Here is a 20,884-nt window from a genome sequence, read left to right on the forward strand (position 1 = left end):
CATGGCTCACTGCAGCCTCGACCTCCTGGGCTCAATCAGTCCTCCCACCTCAACCTCCCGGATAGCTAGGATGACAGGCATGTACCACACTACACCTGGCTTATTTTTGTATTTTTTTGTAGAGACAGGGTTTCGCCATGTTACTCAGCCTGGTCTGGAATCCTGGACTCAAGTGATTCACATGCATAGGCTTCCCAAAGTGCTGGGCTTATAGGCATGGGCCACCACACCCAGCCTCTGTTTTTCTTTGTAATAAGAAGTATCTTTTGGGGAAGATTCATTGAGACTATGTAAATAGTCTGTAAATATGTTGTTTCTCATCAGATTTTCACCCACTAGTTTTATTGTTTTTTGTTTGTTTTTTGTTGTCATTTTGAGATCCCCTTGGATCTCAAACATCAAAGTGCAGTGGCACGATCTCGCCTCTGCAACCTCTTCCTCCCAGGTTCAAGCAATTCTCCTGCCTCAGCCTCCTGAGTAGCTGGGATTATAGGCGTGCATCATCACGCCCGGCTAATTTTTGTATTTTCAGTAGCGGTGGGGTTTCGCCATGTTGGCCAGGCTGGTCTTGAATTCCTGGCCTCATGTGATCATCACGCTCGGCCTCCAAAAGTGCTGGGATTACAGGTGTGAGCCAACGCACCTGGCCTGCCCACTAGTTTTAGAATCAATTGATTTTTTCTCTGAATCTATTATTGTTAGGTGGTTACTAACAATAAATAGTGATTTTCTGATTCTGTTTCCTTCTACGTGTGTTAGTTGGCATTCTACTCTAAAGAAGAGCTGTGTCTTCTCCATCCCTTCTTTCTTTATACCAGCATGGTCTCAGGGATTTTCATTCTGTGGGTTATAGTCTATCACTACCAAGCATGAGCCACTGTGCCCGGCCTTGTCATTATTTATTTTGAGGCACAAAGAGTCTCAAATTTAGCCAGTGGGAACCACTTTAAGGAGCCCCTGTGTCCTTTTGACATGCCAGAAGGGTCATTTTAAAATCCAGATCTGATCGTGTCACTCTCTCCCTGGTTAAAATCCTCTCGTGGCCTCAAGATAAAGACTCAATCCTGGCCACAGCCCACAAGGCCGTGACATCTTCAGCCAAGTCCCAGCCTTTCTCCCACCTCAAATCCTTTGCACAGGCTGTTCTCCCCGGCCAGAACACTCTTCCTTGCCCTTTCACCGAGTTCCCTCCTAATCCTCCTTCAGGCTGCACCATCCATTCTCTGGGGAGTCTGGGCTGACCTCCTGGGTTAGGTTTCCCTGCCAGGCATGCCATGCTTTTTTCAAGTAATTCACTGATTCATGTTGATCTCCTCCTCTAGAGCTTTCCAAGGGCAGGGACCATGTCTGCCCGTTCACTGCTATAGTTCAGCATGGGGCTGGCACAGTCTCTGTTAACTACTTTGTGAATGAATGAATCAATGAACGTATGAATGAATAAATGAACTGACTTCTCTCTTCCTTCCACAGGCCTGTAGTGGTGGAGACACGCCCAGTGGATGATCCTACTGCTCCCAGCAACCTCTACATCCAGGAATGAGTCCCTAGGGGGGTGTTAGGAACTAGTCCTTGCATCCCCCTCCCCCATAGACACACTAGTGGTCATGGCATGTCCTCTTCTTCCAATAAACGTGACTTCAGCCTCTGCTGTCATCTTGTTTTTCTTGGGGGAAACAATTTCTGGATGCCCACTCCTCCAAAATTTCAACAGCCCAACACAATGATGCTGGGGGGCGTAGCACAGATTTATTTTCCAGTACTAGGTCACCTCTCCCCCAGCTGCCTTAGGGGGAGGAGCTTGGGGACTAAGGGACTTGCTGTGAGAATAAGGCACTTGAGGTGGGGGTGGAGAGCCAGCTGGGGGTCTCAGCTAAGCTGGTCCTCATACTGCTTGCGGAAACAATCGCCAGCCGGGAAGAAATCCCAACATCTCTCTTGGTACATCTTCCAGACATAAGACTCCTAGGATTGGGGATAGAAGGAGTTCATTGGTCACATCTTCAAACCCTTGAGACATATATATATATATACTTTTAGACAGGGTATTGCTCTGTTGCCCAGGCTGGAGTGCAGTGGTAGCAATCGCAGCTCATTGCAGCCTCCTGGCTCAAGTGATTCTCTGCCTCAGTCAACAGAGTAGCTGGGACTACAGGTGCACACCACCACCCCTGGCTAATTTTTTAATAGAGACAGGGTCTCTCTCGCCATGTTGCCTAGGCTGTCTTGAACTTCTGGTCTCAAGCAATTCTCCCGCTGTGGCCTCCTGAAGTGCTATGATTGCAGGCGTGAGCCAGGATGCCCAGCCCAAACCCATTTTTTTGAGACGGAGTATCACTCTGTCGCCTAGGCTGGAGTGCAGTGGCATGATCTTGGCTCACTGCAACTTCCGCCTCCTGGGTTCAAGCAATTCTCCCACCTCAACTTACCAAGTAGCTGGGATTACAGGCGTGCGCCACCACGTCCCGCTAATTTTCGTATTTTTAGTAGAGACGGAATTTCATCATGTTGGCCAGGCTGGTCTCGAACTCCTGACCTCAAGTAATCCACCCGCCTTGGCCTCTCAAAGTGTTGGGATTACAGGCGTGAGCCACCGTGACCAGCCCCAGTCTTAACCCTTGATATTGATAGGAGCTTTTTACTGCCACCTACTGACTGGCCTTATGTTAAAGGACTCCATGTCCTGCCTACTGTCCTCCCATTAACACCCCCTTACCTGACCTGTGTGTTCTGTCTCATCCTTGTTTATCAAATACATCAGGAAAAACCTGAGGGTGAGAGGACCACAGGAGACAAGTCTGAACCACCCTTACCTTATTTTATTTTTTTACTTATAGTAGAGAGGAAGTCTTGCTATGTTGCCCAAGCTGGTCTCGAACTCCTGGCCTCAAGTTATCCTTCTCACTTGGCCTCCCAAAGTGCTGGGCTTACAGGTGTGAACCATCGCCCGGGTCCCCACCCTTACCTTCTGATTGGCTGGCAGGGAATCTGCCCACATGGACACCACACCCCCTTTCCTAACTGGCCAAAGCTAAGGACCCCGCCCCTGGCTATTGGCAGCCATGCCCCCCACCCTCCTGATTGGCCAGTGTGTCCGTGCTCACATGTAATTGGCCAGGTTGTGCTCCTCCAGCGTGTGAGTCTCGAAGCCATGCGGTGTCGTATCAAAGTAGTCACTGCCGATTCCGCAGATGAAGCACTTGGTCTGTGAGTGGCAAGAGACATCAGAGTGGAGGCCCACTTGACCCCCGAATCCCGTAATCCCTCTGGGTTACCCCCAGACATGACCCACCTCCATATCCTCCTTCACTTGCTCTTGTTGGTCTCGGAGCTCACCAAAAGCGTCGATGATCAGACCTGGGGTGGCAGGACACGAGTCAAAGCCCAACCTCTGACCTTGTTCAGACTCCTCCCTCTCCAGCTACGTACCTCCAGGGCTTGCCCTCCATCCCCCATCTCCCTAATCTCACCCCTAATCTCACTTCCTAAGAAGATAATATTAGGCCTTTATTGGCCAGGTGCGGTGGCTCATGCCTGCAATTCCAGTACTTTAGGAGGCTGAGGTGGGAGGATCATGTGAGGTCAGGAGTTCAAGAGCAGCCTGGCCAACGTGGTAAAACCCCATCGCTACTAATAATACGAAAAAAAAAAAAAAATTAGCTGGGCGTGTTGGCACGTGCCTGCAGTCCCAGCTACTCGGGAGGCTGAGGCAGAAGAATCGCTTGAACTTGGGAGGTAGAGGTTGCAGTGAGCCAAGATCGCACCACTGAACTCCAGCCTGGGCAACAGAGCGAGACTCCCTCTCAAAAAAAAAAAAAAAAAAAAAAAATATATATATATATATGTATAGATGTGTGTATGTATATATATGTATATACATATATATGTATATTTATATATACACATACACGCACACATATATATAATATATGTATATATAATATATATGTATATATATTATATATAATATACGTATATGTATAACATAAATATCTCAGGCCTTTATTGAGCACTGATATGAGCCAGACACTGAGCGCCTATGCATTGACTTAATCCTGATCACAACCTCTGAGGTCAGTACCACTGACGCCCTTGTTTTGCAGATGGAGAAACTGAGGCCCCAAGAGGCGACTTGCCCAGGGTCTCACAGTAGCGAGAGGTAGAGATGGGGCATGAATCCAGGCCGACTGGATCCTGGGCCTGCATTCTTAGCCACGGAGCTAGCCTCCCTCCGGGCCCTGAGTGCCCACTCCCAGCACTGACCCTGGATGATGGCCAACAGGATGACGATGACGAAGAAGAAGAAGGTGATGTCGAAGACCACCCTGTAGAGCTCGTATTCGTCACCCGCGGGGTCCTCGATCTCGTCCCCAATGCCTCCACCAGCCCGGACACCCACGTACATGTGAAACAGGTAACACTGAGGGAAGGGAGCACATTGGTCACTCATTCATTCAACACTCACTGAGTACCAGCCAGCGCACCGGGATAGGCAGGGCTGAAGACACGGTAATGACTGAGACAGCCCTGGGCCCTGCCCTCCAAGGGCTCAGAGATACAGCATCAGACAGGGACCAACAGCCAGAAATGGTTAGGGCTGTGACAGAAAGGGCATGGGCAGGGGGGTGAGGGCCAGGTTGGGTGCGGATCACAGGCAGAGGGGTCAGGGCCAGGATGAGGGGCACAGGTAGAGGGGTCAGGGCCGGGATAGGGGGGCATAGGCAGAGGGGTCAGGGCCAGGATGTGGGGGGGCACAGGCAGAGGGGTCAGGGCCAGGATGTGGGGGGGCACAGGCAGAGGGGTCAGGGCCAGGATGTGGGGGGCCACAGGCAGAGGGGTGAGGGCCAAGATGTGGGGGGGTACAGGCAGAGTGGTGAGGGCCGGGTTGGGTGGGGAGCACAGGCAGAAGTCAGGGCCAGGGTTGGGAGGCACAGGCAGAGGGGTGAGGGCTGGGATGGGAGGGCACAGGCAGAGGGGTCAGGGCTGGGATGGGAGGGCACAGGCAGAGGGGTCAGGGCTGGGATGGGAGGGCACAGGCAGAGGGGTCAGGGCTGGGATGGGAGGGCACAGGCAGAGGGGTCAGGGCTGGGATGGGAGGGCACAGAAAGAGGGGTGAGGGCTGGGATGTGGGGACACAGGCAGAGGAGTGACGGCCGGAATGGGAGGGCACACACAGAGGGTCGAGGCTGGGGTGGGGAGGCACAGTGTGACCAGGGATGAGCTGGGGGAAGCACTGGAAGCTTTAACAGCCCACTGGAGGCATCTGATCCAGCCTAAGTGATCAGGCGAGGCTTCCTGGAAGGGGAGGCAGGTGTGAGCTGAAACCTAAAGGAGGCGTTAGGTGGAGGGGTGGTGGAAGAGAGTGTTCCCGGCCGAGAAAGCCACACGCTGCAACACCATCAGTGAGGAAAGAATACAGCTTGCTGCTGTAAGGAACTGAAAATGGTTGGGTGAGGCTGGAAAATAGAGCTCCCGTGCAGGAGAGCAGGGAGAGAGATGAGGCAGGGCCTGGACACGTGGCTCTGTAGGCCCCGGCCCAGCCCGTGGTCAGGGGCTTCCTGTAGGACGCAGCATTTAAGTGGAAAGGTGAGGTATCAAGTGAATGGGGTGTGCGTGTGTATGTCGGGCCTGGGCTAGGGGACAGAGAGAACATCAGGTGCAAAGGGCTTCAGTCAGGAGGAAACACGCAGTCCTAGGGGAACTGAAAGAGGACCAGGCGGCCAGAAAGCAAAAAGCAAGAGGGTTTGTGGTTAGACCCAGGCCGGGCCAGATCTTCCCAGCCTTTGTAAGCCGTGGTGGGGTGATTCGATTTTATCCGCAGTGGATGGGGAGCCGCAAGAAGGGTCTGAATGGAGGTGGTGAGGGAGCATGGTTCACCTGGCATTTGGGAACAACTTTACACTTGGTTTTTTTTTTTTGTTTTTTTGAGACAGAGTCTTGCTCTGTTGCCCAGGCTGGAGTGCAGTGGTGCAATCTTGGCTCACTGCGACCTCTACCTCCGAGTTCAAGAGATTCTCCTGCCTCAGCCTCCTGAGTAGTTGGGATTACAGGTACGTGCCACCCCAGCCAGCTAATTTTTGTACTTTTTTTTTTTTTTTTTTTTTGAGATGGAGTTTTGCTCTTGTTGCCCAGGCTGGAGTGCAATGGTGCGATCTCGGCTCACCACAACCTCCGCCTCCAGGGTTCAAGAGATTCTCCTGCCTCAGCCTCCCAAGTAGCTGGGATTACAGGCGCACACCACCACATCCCACTAATTTTTGTATTTTTAGTGGAGACGGGGTTTCACTATGTTGGCCAGACTGGTCTCAAACTCTTGACCTCAGATGATCCACCTGTCTTGGCCTCCCAAAGTGCTGGGATTAAAAGCGTAAGCCACAGCACCCGACATACACTTGTTCTTTTTGTGTTCCCAGGATGTGAGAGAACACAGTCATCCTAGAGTAAAAGCTAAGATAAGTGACTATAATGAAAACAAGGCTGTAGGCAGTGAGGCCGTGTCTGGAAGGGCCTCAGATGTCAGGTTGAGGAGCTGGACTTTGTCCTGAGAGCAGGAAGGAACCCAGGGAGCCAGATTACAGGACATCTTTGGAGATAAACCTGGGAAATGATTATTTTAATTGTGGCCTATGTCTCTAGTAAGTTCATATCAATTGGGGCTATGATCACCATTATTAGAATAGAAGAGAAAAAATAAATATGCATTGAACGCTGGGTATACCTTGGGTGAAACTTTTTTTTAAACTTGAGACAGAGTCTCACTGTGGTACCCAGGCTGGAGTGCAGTGGCGCAATCATAGCTCACTGCAACCTCGAACTCCTAAGCTCAAGTGATCCTCTTGCTTCAGCCTCCCAAAGTGTTGGGATTACAGATATGAGTCACTGCGTCTGGCCTGGATGAAACTTTTAATTGTGGATAATGATGATAGAAGCTAACATCTATATAATCCTGAGGATGTGCCAGGCACTAGTCTGAGTCTTTTTTTGTTTGTTTTTTTTGTTTTGTTTTGTTTTTATGAGACAGAGTTTCGCTCTTGTTGCCCAGGCTGGAGTGCAGTGGCGCGATCTCGGTTCACTGCAACCTCCACCTCCCGGGTTCAAGCGATTCTCCTGTCTCAGCCTCCCGAGTAGCTGGGATTACAGGCATGCGCCACCATGCCCGGCTAATTTTGTATTTTTAGTAGAGACGGAGTTTCTCCATGTTGGTCAGGCTGGTCTTGAACTCCCAACCTCAGGTGATCTGCCCACCTCAGCCTCCCAAAGTGCTGGGATAAGGCATGAGCCACCGTGCAAGGCACTAGTCTAAGTCTTTTAAGTCTTTGATAGCCAGGGAGCACCTATTCGTCCTACAAGCAACTACTACTACACACTCATTTTACAAGTGAAGCCCCCAGGGCATAGGAAGGAGGTTGAGTAGCCTGTGCAAAAATCACATGGCTCATAAGTGGCAGGGGCAAGCTCCCTGAGTACCTTTCCAATAATAATCCATTTGAAAAGCTCAAATAAGGCTGGGTGTGGTGGTTCAGGTCTGTAATCCCAGCACTTTGGGAGGCCGAGGTGGGTGGATCATTTGAGGTCAGGAGTTCAAGACTAGCCTGGCCAACATAGTGAGATCTCCCAGCTCTACTAAAAACACAAAAATCAGCTGGGCGTGGTAGTGTTTGCCTGTAATCCCAGCTACTCAGGAGGCTGAAGCAGGAGAATCACTTGAACCTGAGAGACAGAGGTTGTAGTAAGCTGAGATCATGTCACTGCACTCCAGCCTGGAACTTCATCTCAGGGAAAAAAAAAAAAAAAAAAAAAAAAAAAACTCAGCTCAAATAATATTGAAACAATGGCCAACAGATGTGGAGCACTCATTTGCCTGGCACTGTTCAAAGTACCTGACATAGCCGGGCGCGGTGGCTCACGCCTGTAATCCCAGCACTTTGGGAGGCCAAGGTGGGCGGATCACAAGGGCACAGGCAGAGATGGAGACCATTCTGGTCAGCATGGTGAAACCCTGTCTCTACTAAAAATACAAAAATTACCTGGGCATGGTGGCACATGCCTGTAGTCCCAGCTACTTGGGAGGCTGAGGCAGGAGAATCACTTGAACCCAGGAGGTGGAGGTTGCAGTGAGCCAAGATTGTGCCACTGCACTCCAGCCTGGGCAACAGAGCGAGACTCCGACTCAAAAAAACCAAAACCAAAACCAAAAAAACCAAAATGTGCCTGGCATGCATCAGCTTGCCAAACTGTAGGTACTATTTTCATTTTTTAGAGGCAAGGTATCCCCCTGTCTACCAGGATGGAGTGTAGTGGCCCATTCATAGCTCACTGAAGCCTCAAACTGCTGGGCTCAAGTGATCCTCCTGCCTTAGCCTCCAGGCACACAACACAACACCCAGCTAATCTTTAAAATTTTTTATAGAGACGGGATTTTTGCCCTGTTGCCCAGGCTGGTTTCCAACTTCTGGACTCAAGTGATCCTCCCGCTTCCACCTCCCAACGCGCTGGGATTGCAGACTGGAGGTACCACGCCTGGCCTGGAGGTACCATTATTAACCCCTTCAACAGATGGGAGAAGGAAGGGTCCCAGAGTGCTGGGGGAGGGGCTCACCGTCATCATGTCGTCACATTTCATGTCAGGCTCATCCTCATCCTCGCTCTTGTTGTAGAACTTGCGGAAGAAGTTGAAGGCCACTACGGTGTACAGGTAGACGACCACCGCCAGAAGGCCCACGGTCATCACCAGCTGGGGGCAGGACGGGGCCAAGTCAGCTCCGCCCTGGGCTTGCCCTCCCCTGGCCGCACCCATTCTGGGTCCTGGCCCCAGTTCAGTCCCCGTGGCTCTACCTTGCTGCCCCACACATCCCTGGCTCGGCCCCACCTGGCCTTGCCCCTCCTCAGCCCAGCTGCCCGGCCCTCACCCCTCCACCACCCACTGCCACGCTGGTCCCTCCTGGCCCATGCCCCACAGCCAGGTCCTCCCCACACCTGTTTCCCATTGTGGGTGACGGAGGAGAGGATGGTGCGCAGTGTCTTGACCCCCATGGCGATGTCCAGGAGATGGGCAGCGAAGAAGAAGTTGTTGTAGTGCCCCAAGAGGGACATCACCATATACCAGCCCAGGTACAGGAAGGACTGTGGGCGCACAGGGCCAGGTGTCAGGGGGAAGGCAGGGACACATGAGGAGCACTCTGGAGGGTAGGGGCCACTCGGGAGAGTCAGCTATGCCCTGGGGGTCGGGTGCCAGCCCTGGCTGGGGAGTACATGGAGGACGGGGCATTCTGGGTGAGAAGGCATCCTGTGGGGAGATGAGAGCCCCCTGCAGAAGGAAATAATCTGGGAATCCAAGGGCACACTGAGGAAGCCAAAGGATGTTCTGGGCCGGGTGTGGTAGCTCATGCCTGTAATCCCAGTGCTTTGGGGGGCTGAGGCAGGAGGATCACTTGAGGTCAGGAGTTCAAGACCAGTCCAGGCAACATAGTGAAACTCCCTCATTTCTTCCTCTTTTTTTTTTGAGATGGAGTTTCACTCTTGTCACCCAGGCTGGAGTGCAATGGCGCAATCCCAGCTCACCGCAATCTCCACCTCCAGGGTCCAAGTGAAGGAGGCTAAGCCTACCTTAGCCTTGCTTAGCCTCCCAAGTAGCTGAGACCATAGGTGTGGGTCACCACACCCAGCTAATTTTTGTATTTTTAGTAGAGCTGGGGTTTCACCATGATGGGCAGGCTGGTCTCTAACTCCTGGCCTCAATTTATCCACCCACCTCGGCCTCCCCACCCAAAGTGCTGGGATTAGAGGCCTGAGCCACCGCACTTGGCCACTCTCTGTTTTTTGTTAGAGACAGGGTCTCACTCTGTTATCCAGGCTGAAGTGCAGTGGTGAACAGACAGCTCACTGAAACTTCTGCCTCCTGGGCTCAAGCCATCCTCCCACTGCAGTAGCTGGGACTACAGGTGTGTGCCACCACACCTGGCTAATGTTTGTGTTTTTTGTAGAGACAGGGTTTCACCGTCTCTACAAAAGTCGCCCAAGCTGGTCTTAAATGTTTGAGCTCAAGCAATCCTCTGCCTTTGCCTCCCAAAGTGCTGGGATTACAGGTGTGAGCCACTGTGCCTGGCTGCCTGGCTAATTTTTTTTTTTGAGACAGATTCTCATTCTGTCACCCAGGTGGAGTGCAGTGGTGTGATCTTGGCTCACTGCAGCCTCCACCTCCTGAATTCAAGCCATTCTCCTGCCTCAGCCTCCCGAGTAGCTGGGATTACAAGCACCTGCCACCATGCCTAGTGCCAGGTTTGTCTTGAACTCCTGACCTCAAGTGATCTACCTGCCTCGGCCTCCGCAAGTGCTGGGACTACAAGTGTGAGCCACCACGCCCAGCCCCAGCTAATTTTTAAATTTTTTGTAGAGAGAGGATCTCACTATATTGCCCAGGCTGGTCTCAAACTCTGGACTCCAGTGATCCACCAGCCTTGGCCTCTCAAAGTGTTGGGAGTACAGGCGTGAGCCACCCCACCCAATCCCAGCTATTTAAAAAAAATAGTAATAATAATAAAACGATGTCTGGGGGGATAAGGAGCCTTGTGTGGGTAAGAAGGTACCCTAGGGTCATAGCCACTCAGGGTCCCAGGAGTCATTCTCTGGTCAGGAATCCCCCAAGCTGGGAATCCTCTTAACGCCCCACCCCTGCAGAGTCCCTCCCCAATCTGCGGGCCCCTGCTCACGTTGTCTGTGAAGATGACCCCGAACTTCCAGATCTGGTACTTGACATCGATGGACATGAGCCTGTGGGGGTGGGGGTCGGAGGAGATATGCTTGAGTGTGAGACCCCAGTCACCTCCCCTGCATGCCCCAGGCCTGTGCAGGAGCATCCTGGGCTCACCACGTCAGCAGCCCTGGTGGCGGGTCGGGCTTGCGCTCGTTGTGGGCGGTGATCTCTAGTGTGGCCAGGTCCATGCCCAGTAGCTCAGCAATCCGCTCCCGCCCGTAGATGTCCCCATGTTTGTCCAGGACCTGCACAAGAGAGCGTCAAGCTGTGTAGACACAGCTGGAGTGTGGGTGTGTGTCGTGGCCTGCAAGGGGGTTCTGGGGACACTCCAAACTCTGAACGAGAAATGAGAGGTGCATTGTTTTGTTTTGTTTTGTGTTGAGACAGTCTCCCTCTGATGCCCAGGCTGGAGTACAGTGGCGCCATCTCTGCTCAGCACAACCTCCACCTCCCAGGTTCAAGTGATTCTCCTGCCTCAGCCTCCTGAGTAGCTGGGATTACAGGCATGCACCACCACATTCAGCTAATTTTGTATTTTTAGTAGAGACGGGGTTTCTCCGTGTTGGTCAGGCTGGTCTTGAACTCCTGACCTCAGGTGATCCGCCCGCCTGGGCCTCTCAAACTGCTGGGATTACAGGCGTGAGGCACCATGGCTGGCCGGGGGTGGGTGCATTTTTTTCTGAGAGGAAGGTGCCACAGCTTTCTTCAGATCCTTAGGGGTAGGATCCAAAAGCATTAAAGGTCCAGCTAATTCATTAGTCAAATTAATTAAAATAATTTATTACTTTCAGGTAGGTAGGCCAGGAATCCTATATAATTGGGCCCCTGTCACCCCTTCGACCACACTGGCCTCTGCACAGTTCCGCAAATGTGCCAGGCACATTTCTGCTTTAGGGTCTTTGTACTGCCTGTTTCCCCGGTCTAGGACACCTCCCTCACGTTTCCACTGGCTCACCTCTCACCTCCCTATTAATGAATATGACCTTTTCTGGGCTGCTGATACACAACAGCAACCTCTCCTGGAGAACACACGCACACTCCCCACCCCTCTCCACTGCTTTATTTATTTGAGAGGGGGTCTCACTGTATTGCCCAGGCTGATCTTGAACTCCTGGACTCCAGCGATCCTCCCCAGTGGCTAGAACTATAGGCATGAGCCACCACACTCGGCTACCACTTTGTTTTTTTCTTTTTCTTTTTTTTTTTGAGACAGAGTCTTGCTCTGTCACCCAGGCTGGAGTGCAGTGGCGCGATCTCGGCTCACTGCAAACTCCGCCTCCCAGGTTCAAGCAATTCTCCCTCCTCAGCCTCCCAAGTAGCTGGAATTACAGGCGCCCGCCGCCACACCGGCTAATTTTTTATATTTTAAGTAGAGACGGGGTCTCACCATGTTGGCCAGGCTGGTCTTGATCTCCTAACCTCAAGTGATCCGCCCACCTTGGCCTCCCAAAGTGCTGGGATTACAGGTGTGAGCCACCGCGCCCAGCCTTGATGCTCTGCTCTTTCCATGTGCCCATTCAAGAAAGGGAAATGTGCTTACTATACCCATCTCCCCGTGGGGAAACTGAGGTGCTACTCAGAGAGGCAAAAAAACCTCTTGCCCAAGGTCACACACCAAGCAAGTGCTCGGCAAGCCTGTGACGACCTGGTGGCAGGCAGGGACCTAATCCAGGACCCAGTGCATCCATGTCCTCTCACCTTGCGCTTGACAAACTTGTCCCAGTAGTTGCTGGGGAAAGACCTGCCGAGAGAGAGAGAGAGAGCGCGCGCGTGAATGTGAGATGTTAGGGCCAGAGGGATCGGAGCTGTCAGTCACATTGGGGGGTGGGTTGAAATTCCATTGTTTTTTTTTTTTTTCTCTGTCTCACTCTGTCGCCCAGGCTGGAGTGCAGTGGTGTGTTATTGGCTCACTGCAACCTTTGCCTCCCAGGTTCAAGCGATTCTCCTGCCTCAGCCTCCTGAGTAGCTGGGATTACAGGTGCCCACCACCATGCCTGGCTAATTTTTGTATTTTTAGTAGAGACTGGGTTTTGCCATGTTGGTCAGGCTGGTCTCGAACTTCTGACCTCAGGTGATCCCCCCACCCGCCTTGGCCTCCCAAAGTGCTGGGGTTACAGGTGTGAGCCACCGTGCCTGGCTCCACTGCTTTTCTTGTAGGAACCTTTAACAGTGGGGACCCCCCTGCCATCTTTGCTGGACCCCAGATGAGGCAGAGAATTTGCATTCAGAGCCAGATGTGCAAAAAAGACCTCAGAATGGCACTCTGATAAAGAGGCTCTGGTGACCGGCGGGAAGGAGTCCAAACCAGCAGCCTGACCCAGCACCAACTCCAGTGGAACTGCCTCCTTCCTCATACTGGTTGATTTCATTTAATTTCATGATTCTGGCCCTTTATTGACCAGTTTTCCAAGTGACAAATTGATGCTCTAACATCCTCAAGTATGGCTACCGAGTTTTGTTGTTTGAGAGGGTGGAGTGACGATTGATTATGAGTTCACAGATTTACAATTATTTGAAGTGCTTCGATTCATTGCACTTCCAATTCCTATTCTTTTTTTTCCCCCAGACATAGGGTCTTGCTCTGTCACTTAGGCTGAAGGACAGTGGCATAATCATAGCTCACTGCATCCTGGAACTCCTGGGCTCACGCGATCCTCCTGCCTCAGCCTCCGAAGTAGCTAAGACTACAGGCATGCGCTAACCAGGCTAGCATGTCTGGCTAACTTTTTAGTTTTTTTTTTCTCTAAAGATAGAGGTCTCCCTATGTTGCCCAGGCTGGTCTTGAACTCCTGGGCACAAGGGATCCTCCCGCCTCAGCCTCCCAAAGTGCTGAGATTACAGGCGTGAGCCACTGAGTGCGGCCCCTAAGGCCCCTAATGATTTCTTTTCTTTTTTTTCTTTCAGACGGACTCTCACTCTGTTACCCAGGCTGGAGTGCAGAGGCACAATCTCGGCTCACTGCAACCTCCACCTCCCAGGTTTAAGTGATTCTCATGCCTCAGCCTCCTCAGTAGCTAAGACTACAGGTGCCCACAACCATGCCTGGCTAATTTTTGTATTTTTAGTAGAGACTACTTTTTGTATTTTTAGTAGAGATGGGGTTTCACCATGTTGGCCAGGCTGGTCTCGAACTCCTGACCTCAAGTGATCTGCCCACCTTGGCCTCCCAAGTGTTGGGATTACAGGTGTGAGCCACCGCGCCCGGCCATGTCTTTTTATTTTGCACTCATTGCGCCTGAGTAAGAATCACACTGGGAGACAGGGTTTAAAACACGGGTTCCTGGGCTCACACCCCAGAGTCACTGAAGAGGAACTTCCAGGCCTCAAGTCTAGGAATCTCCGTGTGCCACCCTCACCCACACAGATGCTGTAATGCACGGGAAATGTGCCTCTTTTATGGAAAGGAAGAGTAAGGCTTGGGGAGAATGAGGCAGGGCCTGCAGGGACTGAAACCCTAGGTTTGTTTTTTTTTTTTGCCAGGGGCATGGGGGATGGAATTTCACTCTTGTTGCCCAGGCTGGAGTGCAATGGTGTGATCTGCATCCTCCACCTCCCAGGTTCAAGTGATGCTCCTGATTCATCCCCAGTAGCTGGGATTACAGGTGCCCGCCACCATGCCCAGCTAATTTTTGTACTTTTAGTAGAGACGGGGTTTCACCATGTTGGCCAGGCTGGTCTTCAACTCCTAACCTCGTGATCCGCCCGCCTCGGCCTCCCAAAGTGTTGGGATTACAGATGTGAGCCACCATGCCTGGCCTGAAACCTTAGTTTTTTTGGGGTCCCAGCCTGGACTGGGTGGAAACCCAGGTCCCCTCCTGCTGCCACCCTGAGGTGGGGGCTGGGTCCTTACGGTGTGTTGAGCACCAGTCGGTCCCACTGCCCCTTCACGTCATCGTCCTCGGGCTGCTCTGTGATGTATAGGCCGTCAAACTCCAGCTTCCGGGCCAGCTCCTTCTCCCGCTTAAAGATTACCAGGGGCACCTGGACAGTGGGAGGAGGCCAAGGGTGGGTGTCAGGCACCTTGGCCGGACCAGTCTCAGCAGAAGCCATGAGATCTTGCTGGAGTCTGTGTGTGACCCCACATCAGAAGTGCTTTCCCAGTGATAAGGGTAGAAATGAGGAGGTCCAGGCAGAGGGCTCAGGACTGGGATGTGGGGGACATGGGCAGAGGGGTCAGGGCGGGGATGGGGGAGGCGCAGGCAGGGGTGTCATGACTGGAATGTGGGTACATAGATAGATGGGTCAGGGCCGGGATGGGGGGCATAGAGGGGTCAGGGCTGGAATTGGGGGGCACAGGCAGAGGGGATAGGGCTGGCAGTGGGGAGGCACAGGCAGGGGTGTCAGGGCGGGGATATAGGGGCATAGAGGGGTCAGGGCCACAATCGGGGGGTGGGGCACAGGCAGAGGGATCGGTCCAGGATGTGAGAACAGGGGAGCTGTGGGAGTCCAGGAGTGGTGCCTGATGCCACCTAGGGCTTCCCAAGGAGGGAGGCCTGAACTCAGAACTGAAGGATGAATAAAACAGAGGCAGGTGCAAGGAGGTGGAAGCGGAGCAAAGCTTTGCAGGCAGAGGGAACAGCATGTATGAAAGTTTTAAGCCCAAAGAACTCCAATAGTAAAGTTCATCCAATAGTAAAGTATCAAGACCGTTCCCAATTTGAATGTCATCCTTGCTGGAGACCCCTATCATCCTTGCTGGAGACCCCAATCCTGTACCCAGTTCCCCAGCCCTCACCCCAACCCTGGGCCCCCTCTGTCCCAGCCACTGTGAGGGTCCCCAGCCCCAGCCAGTACTCCAGCACCGCCCCCACCCCCACCCAGCCAATAGGCCCTTGCCCCAGAACCATGGCCATGGGCTCACCTTGAGACAGTTATAGCCAATGATGCAGAGAAAGGCCACCAGTGTATGCAGGAGGCTCAGACAACGCAGGGCGGGCTCCATGTAGCCTGTGCTCTCCTCCAGGAAGTAGTACACCATGTTCTCATCCTCATCGCCCTCTGCCTCCTCTCCGGCCCCCAAGCCCCAGCCAGAGCCGCCACCAGAGCCTGCACCTGACACATCCCCAGCAGCTGAGCCTTCCATGTCGTCTTCCCCTGGTGGAGAGTCTGAGACCTGAAATGGGGACAGAGATCCAGCTGTGGGTCTGCCACATGCAGAGCCCACTCACAAAATTGAGCCTCCATTCCTGAGATTGGACTGGGGCCATACCAGATACAGTCTTGGTGTGGCTGTCAATCAAGATCAAGGGGTGGGACCAGGGCCCTAGCTAGCAAATCAGTCTCTGACCTGGGAATTAGCCTGTCGAACTGAGTGACACAGAACTGAAGACAGAGTTGCTTCATCTTCATAGTGGAGCTCTAAAGAGACTGCCCACTAATATTAACACTAACACGAAAATTAGTAGCAGTTAAACATCTACACAGTGCTTTTTATATGCCAGGTACTGTTGCTCTAAGTGCCTTACACATACTCATCCTCTTCTTTTTGGTGGGGTGGATGGAGTTTCGCTCTTGTCACGCAGCCTGGGTGTAGTGGTGCAATCTTGGCTCACTGCAACCTTTGCCTCCTGGATTCAAGGGATTCTACTGTCTCAGCCTCCTGCGTAGCTTGGATTACAGGTGCCCACCACCATGCCCAGCTCATGTTTTTGTATTTTTAGTAGAGATGGGGTTTCACCATATGGCCAGGCTGGTCTTGAATTCCTGACTTAGGTGATCCACCTACTTTGGCCTCCCAAAGTCCTGGGATTACAGGCGTGAACCACTGTGCCTGGTGCCTTATCCTCTTTCAATCCCCATAGCACTAAGAGGTATTCCATTTTACAGATGAGAGGGTTGAGGCTCAGGGACGGTAAGCACCTTGCCTAACGTCATGCACCAGTGGGCGGTGGAGCAGGACTGGGTCCCACAGAAGCCATGCTTCGATCTCTCTAGTCTACCTTACTGTCCTGTTATCTAGACCCCTGGCAAGACCCCAAGGGTCCCTTTGTCTTTCAGGAGGCCTGGTTCTTAGCCCTTTCCTTTCATTCTGTGAGCGGACTGTTTCTTCCTCCATGCAAACTTCTGTTTAGCTTACGTGAAAGCAAAGATGTTTAACGGAATCAGTGGGTGTTGCTGAGAGCTGAGGGCCTGCAGCCAGGCACACAGGACTGGCATGTGGCCGAGCTGAGCAGAGAACTCAGCTCCTGCTCCTGTTCTAACTCCCACAGGCACTCAGGCTTCTGTCCCAGATGGATCCAGGTATCCCCTACTCACCCCCATGGAGGGGGGTCCCAGGATCCAGGTGTCCAGCCTGAACCCTCCTAAGGACCCTGAGCCCAATGCCTTGTCACTTCACCGGAGGAACCCTGAAATTGTGATGGGGGCTGAGCCTCCCATCCCACAGCATGGATAAGGGCCTGACCCTCCCAGCCCTTCAGGACCAGCACCTTATAAAACAGCAAGATGAAGTTGATGGCAAATGCCAAGAAGAGGGCAAGGAACCGCAGGGTGTAAAAGTTCCGGGACAGGTAGTTCTGAGAGAGAAGAGAAAAAGAGAGAAAGCACTCACAGATCAGCCTCTTCCCTGGAGAATTCATCCCATCATTTACCCACAGTCAAAGCACCTGGGCTCTCAATATCTGTTCCTAAAACCTATAAATTAATTAATTAATTTATTATTATTTTTGAGTCAGAGTCTTGCTCTGTCACCCAGGCTGGAGTGCAGTGGCGCCATCTTGGCTCACTGCAACCTCTGCCTACTGGGTTCAAATTCTCATGACTCAGCCTCCTGAGTAGCTGGGAATACAGGCGTGCACCACCACACCCAGTTAATTTTTGTGTTTTCAGTAGAGATGGGATTTCGCCATGTTGGCCAGGCTGGTCTCAAACTCCTGACCTCAGGTGATCCACCCACCTCGGCCTCCCAAAGTGCTGGATTATAGGTGTGAGCCACCGCACCTCGCCTCAACCTCCTATTTATTGAGTGCTTGCTTATACCAACATCTGGGCTAAGAGCTTTATTTGCAAGAACTTGTTTAATGCTCAGCACGGCACTGTGAAGTGGGTACTACCGTTATGCGCACTTTACAGATGAGGAAACTGAGGCTCAGGGAAGTGGAGTCTTGCTCAAGGTAACATAGCCAATGAGTGGCAGAGCTGGGATTTGAACCCAGGCAGTCAGGCTCCAGAGTCCAAGCTCTAAGCCATTTGGCATGCTGCTCCCTGAGTGAGGTCACCCTGTCTGCTTTACAGAAGATGAAAGAGAACTTTTTTTTTTTTTTTTTTTTGAGTCAAGGTCTTGCTCTGTTACCCAAGTTGGAGTGCAGTGACGCAATCATAGCTCACTGCTTCCTCAACCTCTTGTGCTCAAGTGATGCTCCCGCCTCAGCCTCCTGAATACCTGGGACTACAGGCATGTGTTACCACGCCCAGCTAATTAAAAAAACAATTTTGGCTACTCTGGGTGCACTGCCTATAGGGTAGCCCTGCTCTGCAAGGAGCAGTAATTAAAAAAAAAAAAAAAAGATTAAAAAAAATTCGGCTGGGCGTGGTGGCTCATGCTTGTAATCCCAGCACTTTGGGAGGCTGAGGCGGGCGGATCACAATGTCAGGAGATCAAGACCATCCTGGCTAACATGGTGAAATCCCATCTCTACTAAAAATACAAAAAATTGGCCAGGTGTGATGGTGGGCGCCTGTAGTCCCAGACTTGGGAGGCTGAGGTGGGAGAATGGCTTGAACCCAGGAGGCAGAGCTTGCAGTGAGCTGAGATCGCGCCCCTGCACTCCAGCCTGGGCGACAGAGCAAAGAAAAAAAAAAAAGAAAGAAAAAAAAATTCTTTTATAGAGATAGGGATCTCCCTGTGTTGCCCTGGCTTGTCTCAAACTCCTGGGCTCAAGCGATCCTCCTACCTTGGCCTTTCAAAGTACTGGAATTACAGGCATGAGCCCCCTCACACGGCCGGGAACATCTTCCATCTCTCCCTCTTTCTCTCCACCTTTCCCTCCATCCCTCAATCTTCCCACAAATTCTCACGAACCACCTTCATTCCACATGATTCCCTCACCGCCCTCCCCTGCAACTTTTGTTTTGAGACAGTCTCGCTCTGTCGCCCAGGCTGGAGTGCAGTGGCGCGATCTCGGCTCACTGAAACTTCTGCCTCTTGGGTTCATGCGATTCTCATGCCTCAGCCTCCTGAGTACCTGGAATTGCAGGCATACACCACTATGTCCGGCTAATTTTTTTTTTTTTTTTGTGTGTGTGTGTGTGTGTTTTTAGTAGACATGGGGTTTCACCATGTTGGCCAGGTTGGCCTTGAACTTCTGACCTCAGGCGACCCGCCTGCCTGGGCCTTCCAAGGTACTGGGATTACAGGCGTGAGCCACCATGTCCAGCCTCCCTTACCCCCTCCTATCAGGCCAGGCCTGGAGAGGAGACAGGATGGAGGGGACCCTGGGACCTGCCTCCCAACACCCACCCTTCCTCCTGGCCTGGATGAGATGAGCGCTTCCCCAGGAACTGGGAGAGAGCTCAGACCTCCACAGCAGCACTGGGAGTAATGGAGGGACTAAGACTCTAAAGGCTGACAGCCAAGAACAGGCCACGGTGGGAAGGCCAGAGCGGTGGCCTCATTGAATGTAGCTCTGGATAGAGGATGGAGGTGGAAGTGTGGGTGGGTGGCCCCGATGAACAGAGGTGTGGGGGTTGGAATAAGGATTGTGAGCAGGGAGGGGACAAAGAACCAAGTGAGGGCCATCTGAAAATGCTACCCTGTCCTCAGGTCTGGGGATGCCTCTGCCTTCTCCCCAGCTAGGGTTCTTCTTGGAGATGAGCTTGAACAGGTGAACTCAAAAACAGGGGGAGCAGGAGAGGTGGGCACCAAAGGTGGGGTTCCCAGGGAGAAGGTTCAGGTGACCTGGCTGGATCCTCACCAGGAACTTCACCCTCTGCACCTCCAGTTCTCCCCAGAATTCGCCCCCAGCTTCCTCTTTCTTTGGAGGGGGTGAGGGAGGTGCTTGCTTCTTGGGGGGCTCTGGTGGGGGTTCGGGAACTTCTTCTTTCTCCCCATTCTCGGCACTGCAGGGCAGGACAGAGAGAGGTCAGGAGGTGCCTGGGCAGGCAATGCATGAGTTCATTCATTCAAAACCATTCATCAGGGGCCCGCCCCATGCCTGGCCCAGGTTTGCATGGTGCTGGGTACATGGGAGGATGAGATAATCAGGACTTGCCCTTATGAGGCTCCAGTCCAATGTGGGAGACAGGCAGTGACAGTGACACCAGGCAGTGACAGCCCAGAGTGGTCAGGGCTGGGATGCCGGAAGCTCAGGGGGTTGTGGGAATCTGGAAGAGACACTTCCTCAGCTTAGGAGGGGGTCAGGTGTCCTGGAGAATTGGAAAGGATGAGAGAGACTCAGAGGAGGCATGGGGGCCTGTGTTCCAGGCAGAGGGAAGGCACATGTGACGGCCTGGCGGTTAGATGGGAGTTTTTAGTTTTCTCTCTGTTTTTTTTTTTTTTTTTGAGACAGGGTCTTGCTCTGTCACCCAGGCTGGAGTGCAGTGGCGATCCTCCCACCTCAGTCTCCCCACAAGCTCCGCCTCCCGGTTCACGCCATTCTCCTGCCTCAGCCTCCTAAGTAGCTGGGACTACAGGTGCCCACCACCACGCCCGGCTCATTTTTTTGTATTTTTAGTAGAGACAGGGTTTCACCGTGTTAGCCAGGATGGTCTCGATCTCCTGGCCTTGTGATCTACCCGCCTCAGCCTCCCAAAGTGCTGGGATTACAGGCGTGAGCCACCGCGGCCGGCCAATTTTAATTTTTTTTTATATTGCTCAAGCTGGAGCATTTATTTCTTGATTCTTTTTCTCAGAGCCCCTCTTCCGTGCCTGAGTCTGGGCTGGGTGATGCCAAGGACACAGGGTGGCCAGGACAGCCCCCGGGCCTGACCTCTGGAGGCTCCCAGTCTAGGAGGGAGGCAGTGACAGGGGCTGGGCCCTTCGGCCCCAAGGTCACTCACTCTGCTTTCTCCGGCTCCAGTTCTGGTTCCGGCTCCGGTTCTGGCGGGAGCTCCTCCTCCACTCCATCCACCTAGGGGCGAGGCAAGCATCAGGGCTGAGTTCCCACCCCAAGCACTTCTCAGGGCTGCCTGCCGGTT

General features: G+C 52.7%; 2 protein-coding genes across 4 annotated transcripts in view; one reads left to right on the plus strand and one right to left on the minus strand.

The window, feature by feature from the left end:
- The window catches only part of MAP4K1 (mitogen-activated protein kinase kinase kinase kinase 1), a 28,956-nt gene extending 27,308 nt beyond the window's left edge, over positions 1–1,648 (plus strand). For all 3 annotated transcript variants that reach the window (XM_007996700.3, XM_037991631.2, XM_037991630.2), the window contains one exon: positions 1,471–1,648. In XM_007996700.3, the coding sequence (XP_007994891.1) occupies positions 1,471–1,540 (70 nt within the window). In that variant the 3' untranslated portion in view covers positions 1,541–1,648. The remainder of the gene's footprint in view (positions 1–1,470) is intronic.
- A 63-nt stretch (positions 1,649–1,711) lies between these two features.
- The window catches only part of RYR1 (ryanodine receptor 1), a 168,570-nt gene continuing 149,397 nt past the window's right edge, over positions 1,712–20,884 (minus strand). The window contains exons 91-105 of the mRNA XM_073016520.1: positions 20,747–20,817; positions 19,663–19,807; positions 17,179–17,265; positions 15,612–15,863; positions 14,601–14,731; positions 12,449–12,491; positions 10,865–10,995; positions 10,707–10,767; positions 8,974–9,120; positions 8,597–8,731; positions 4,261–4,417; positions 3,290–3,354; positions 3,102–3,202; positions 2,714–2,765; positions 1,712–1,962 (exon numbers count right to left, since the gene is read on the minus strand). Of these exons, the coding sequence (XP_072872621.1) occupies positions 1,867–1,962; positions 2,714–2,765; positions 3,102–3,202; positions 3,290–3,354; positions 4,261–4,417; positions 8,597–8,731; positions 8,974–9,120; positions 10,707–10,767; positions 10,865–10,995; positions 12,449–12,491; positions 14,601–14,731; positions 15,612–15,863; positions 17,179–17,265; positions 19,663–19,807; positions 20,747–20,817 (1,674 nt within the window). The 3' untranslated portion in view covers positions 1,712–1,866. The remainder of the gene's footprint in view (positions 1,963–2,713; positions 2,766–3,101; positions 3,203–3,289; positions 3,355–4,260; positions 4,418–8,596; positions 8,732–8,973; positions 9,121–10,706; positions 10,768–10,864; positions 10,996–12,448; positions 12,492–14,600; positions 14,732–15,611; positions 15,864–17,178; positions 17,266–19,662; positions 19,808–20,746; positions 20,818–20,884) is intronic.

This window comes from Chlorocebus sabaeus, chromosome 6, assembly GCF_047675955.1.
Source record: "Chlorocebus sabaeus isolate Y175 chromosome 6, mChlSab1.0.hap1, whole genome shotgun sequence".
Lineage (NCBI taxonomy): Eukaryota > Metazoa > Chordata > Mammalia > Primates > Cercopithecidae > Chlorocebus > Chlorocebus sabaeus.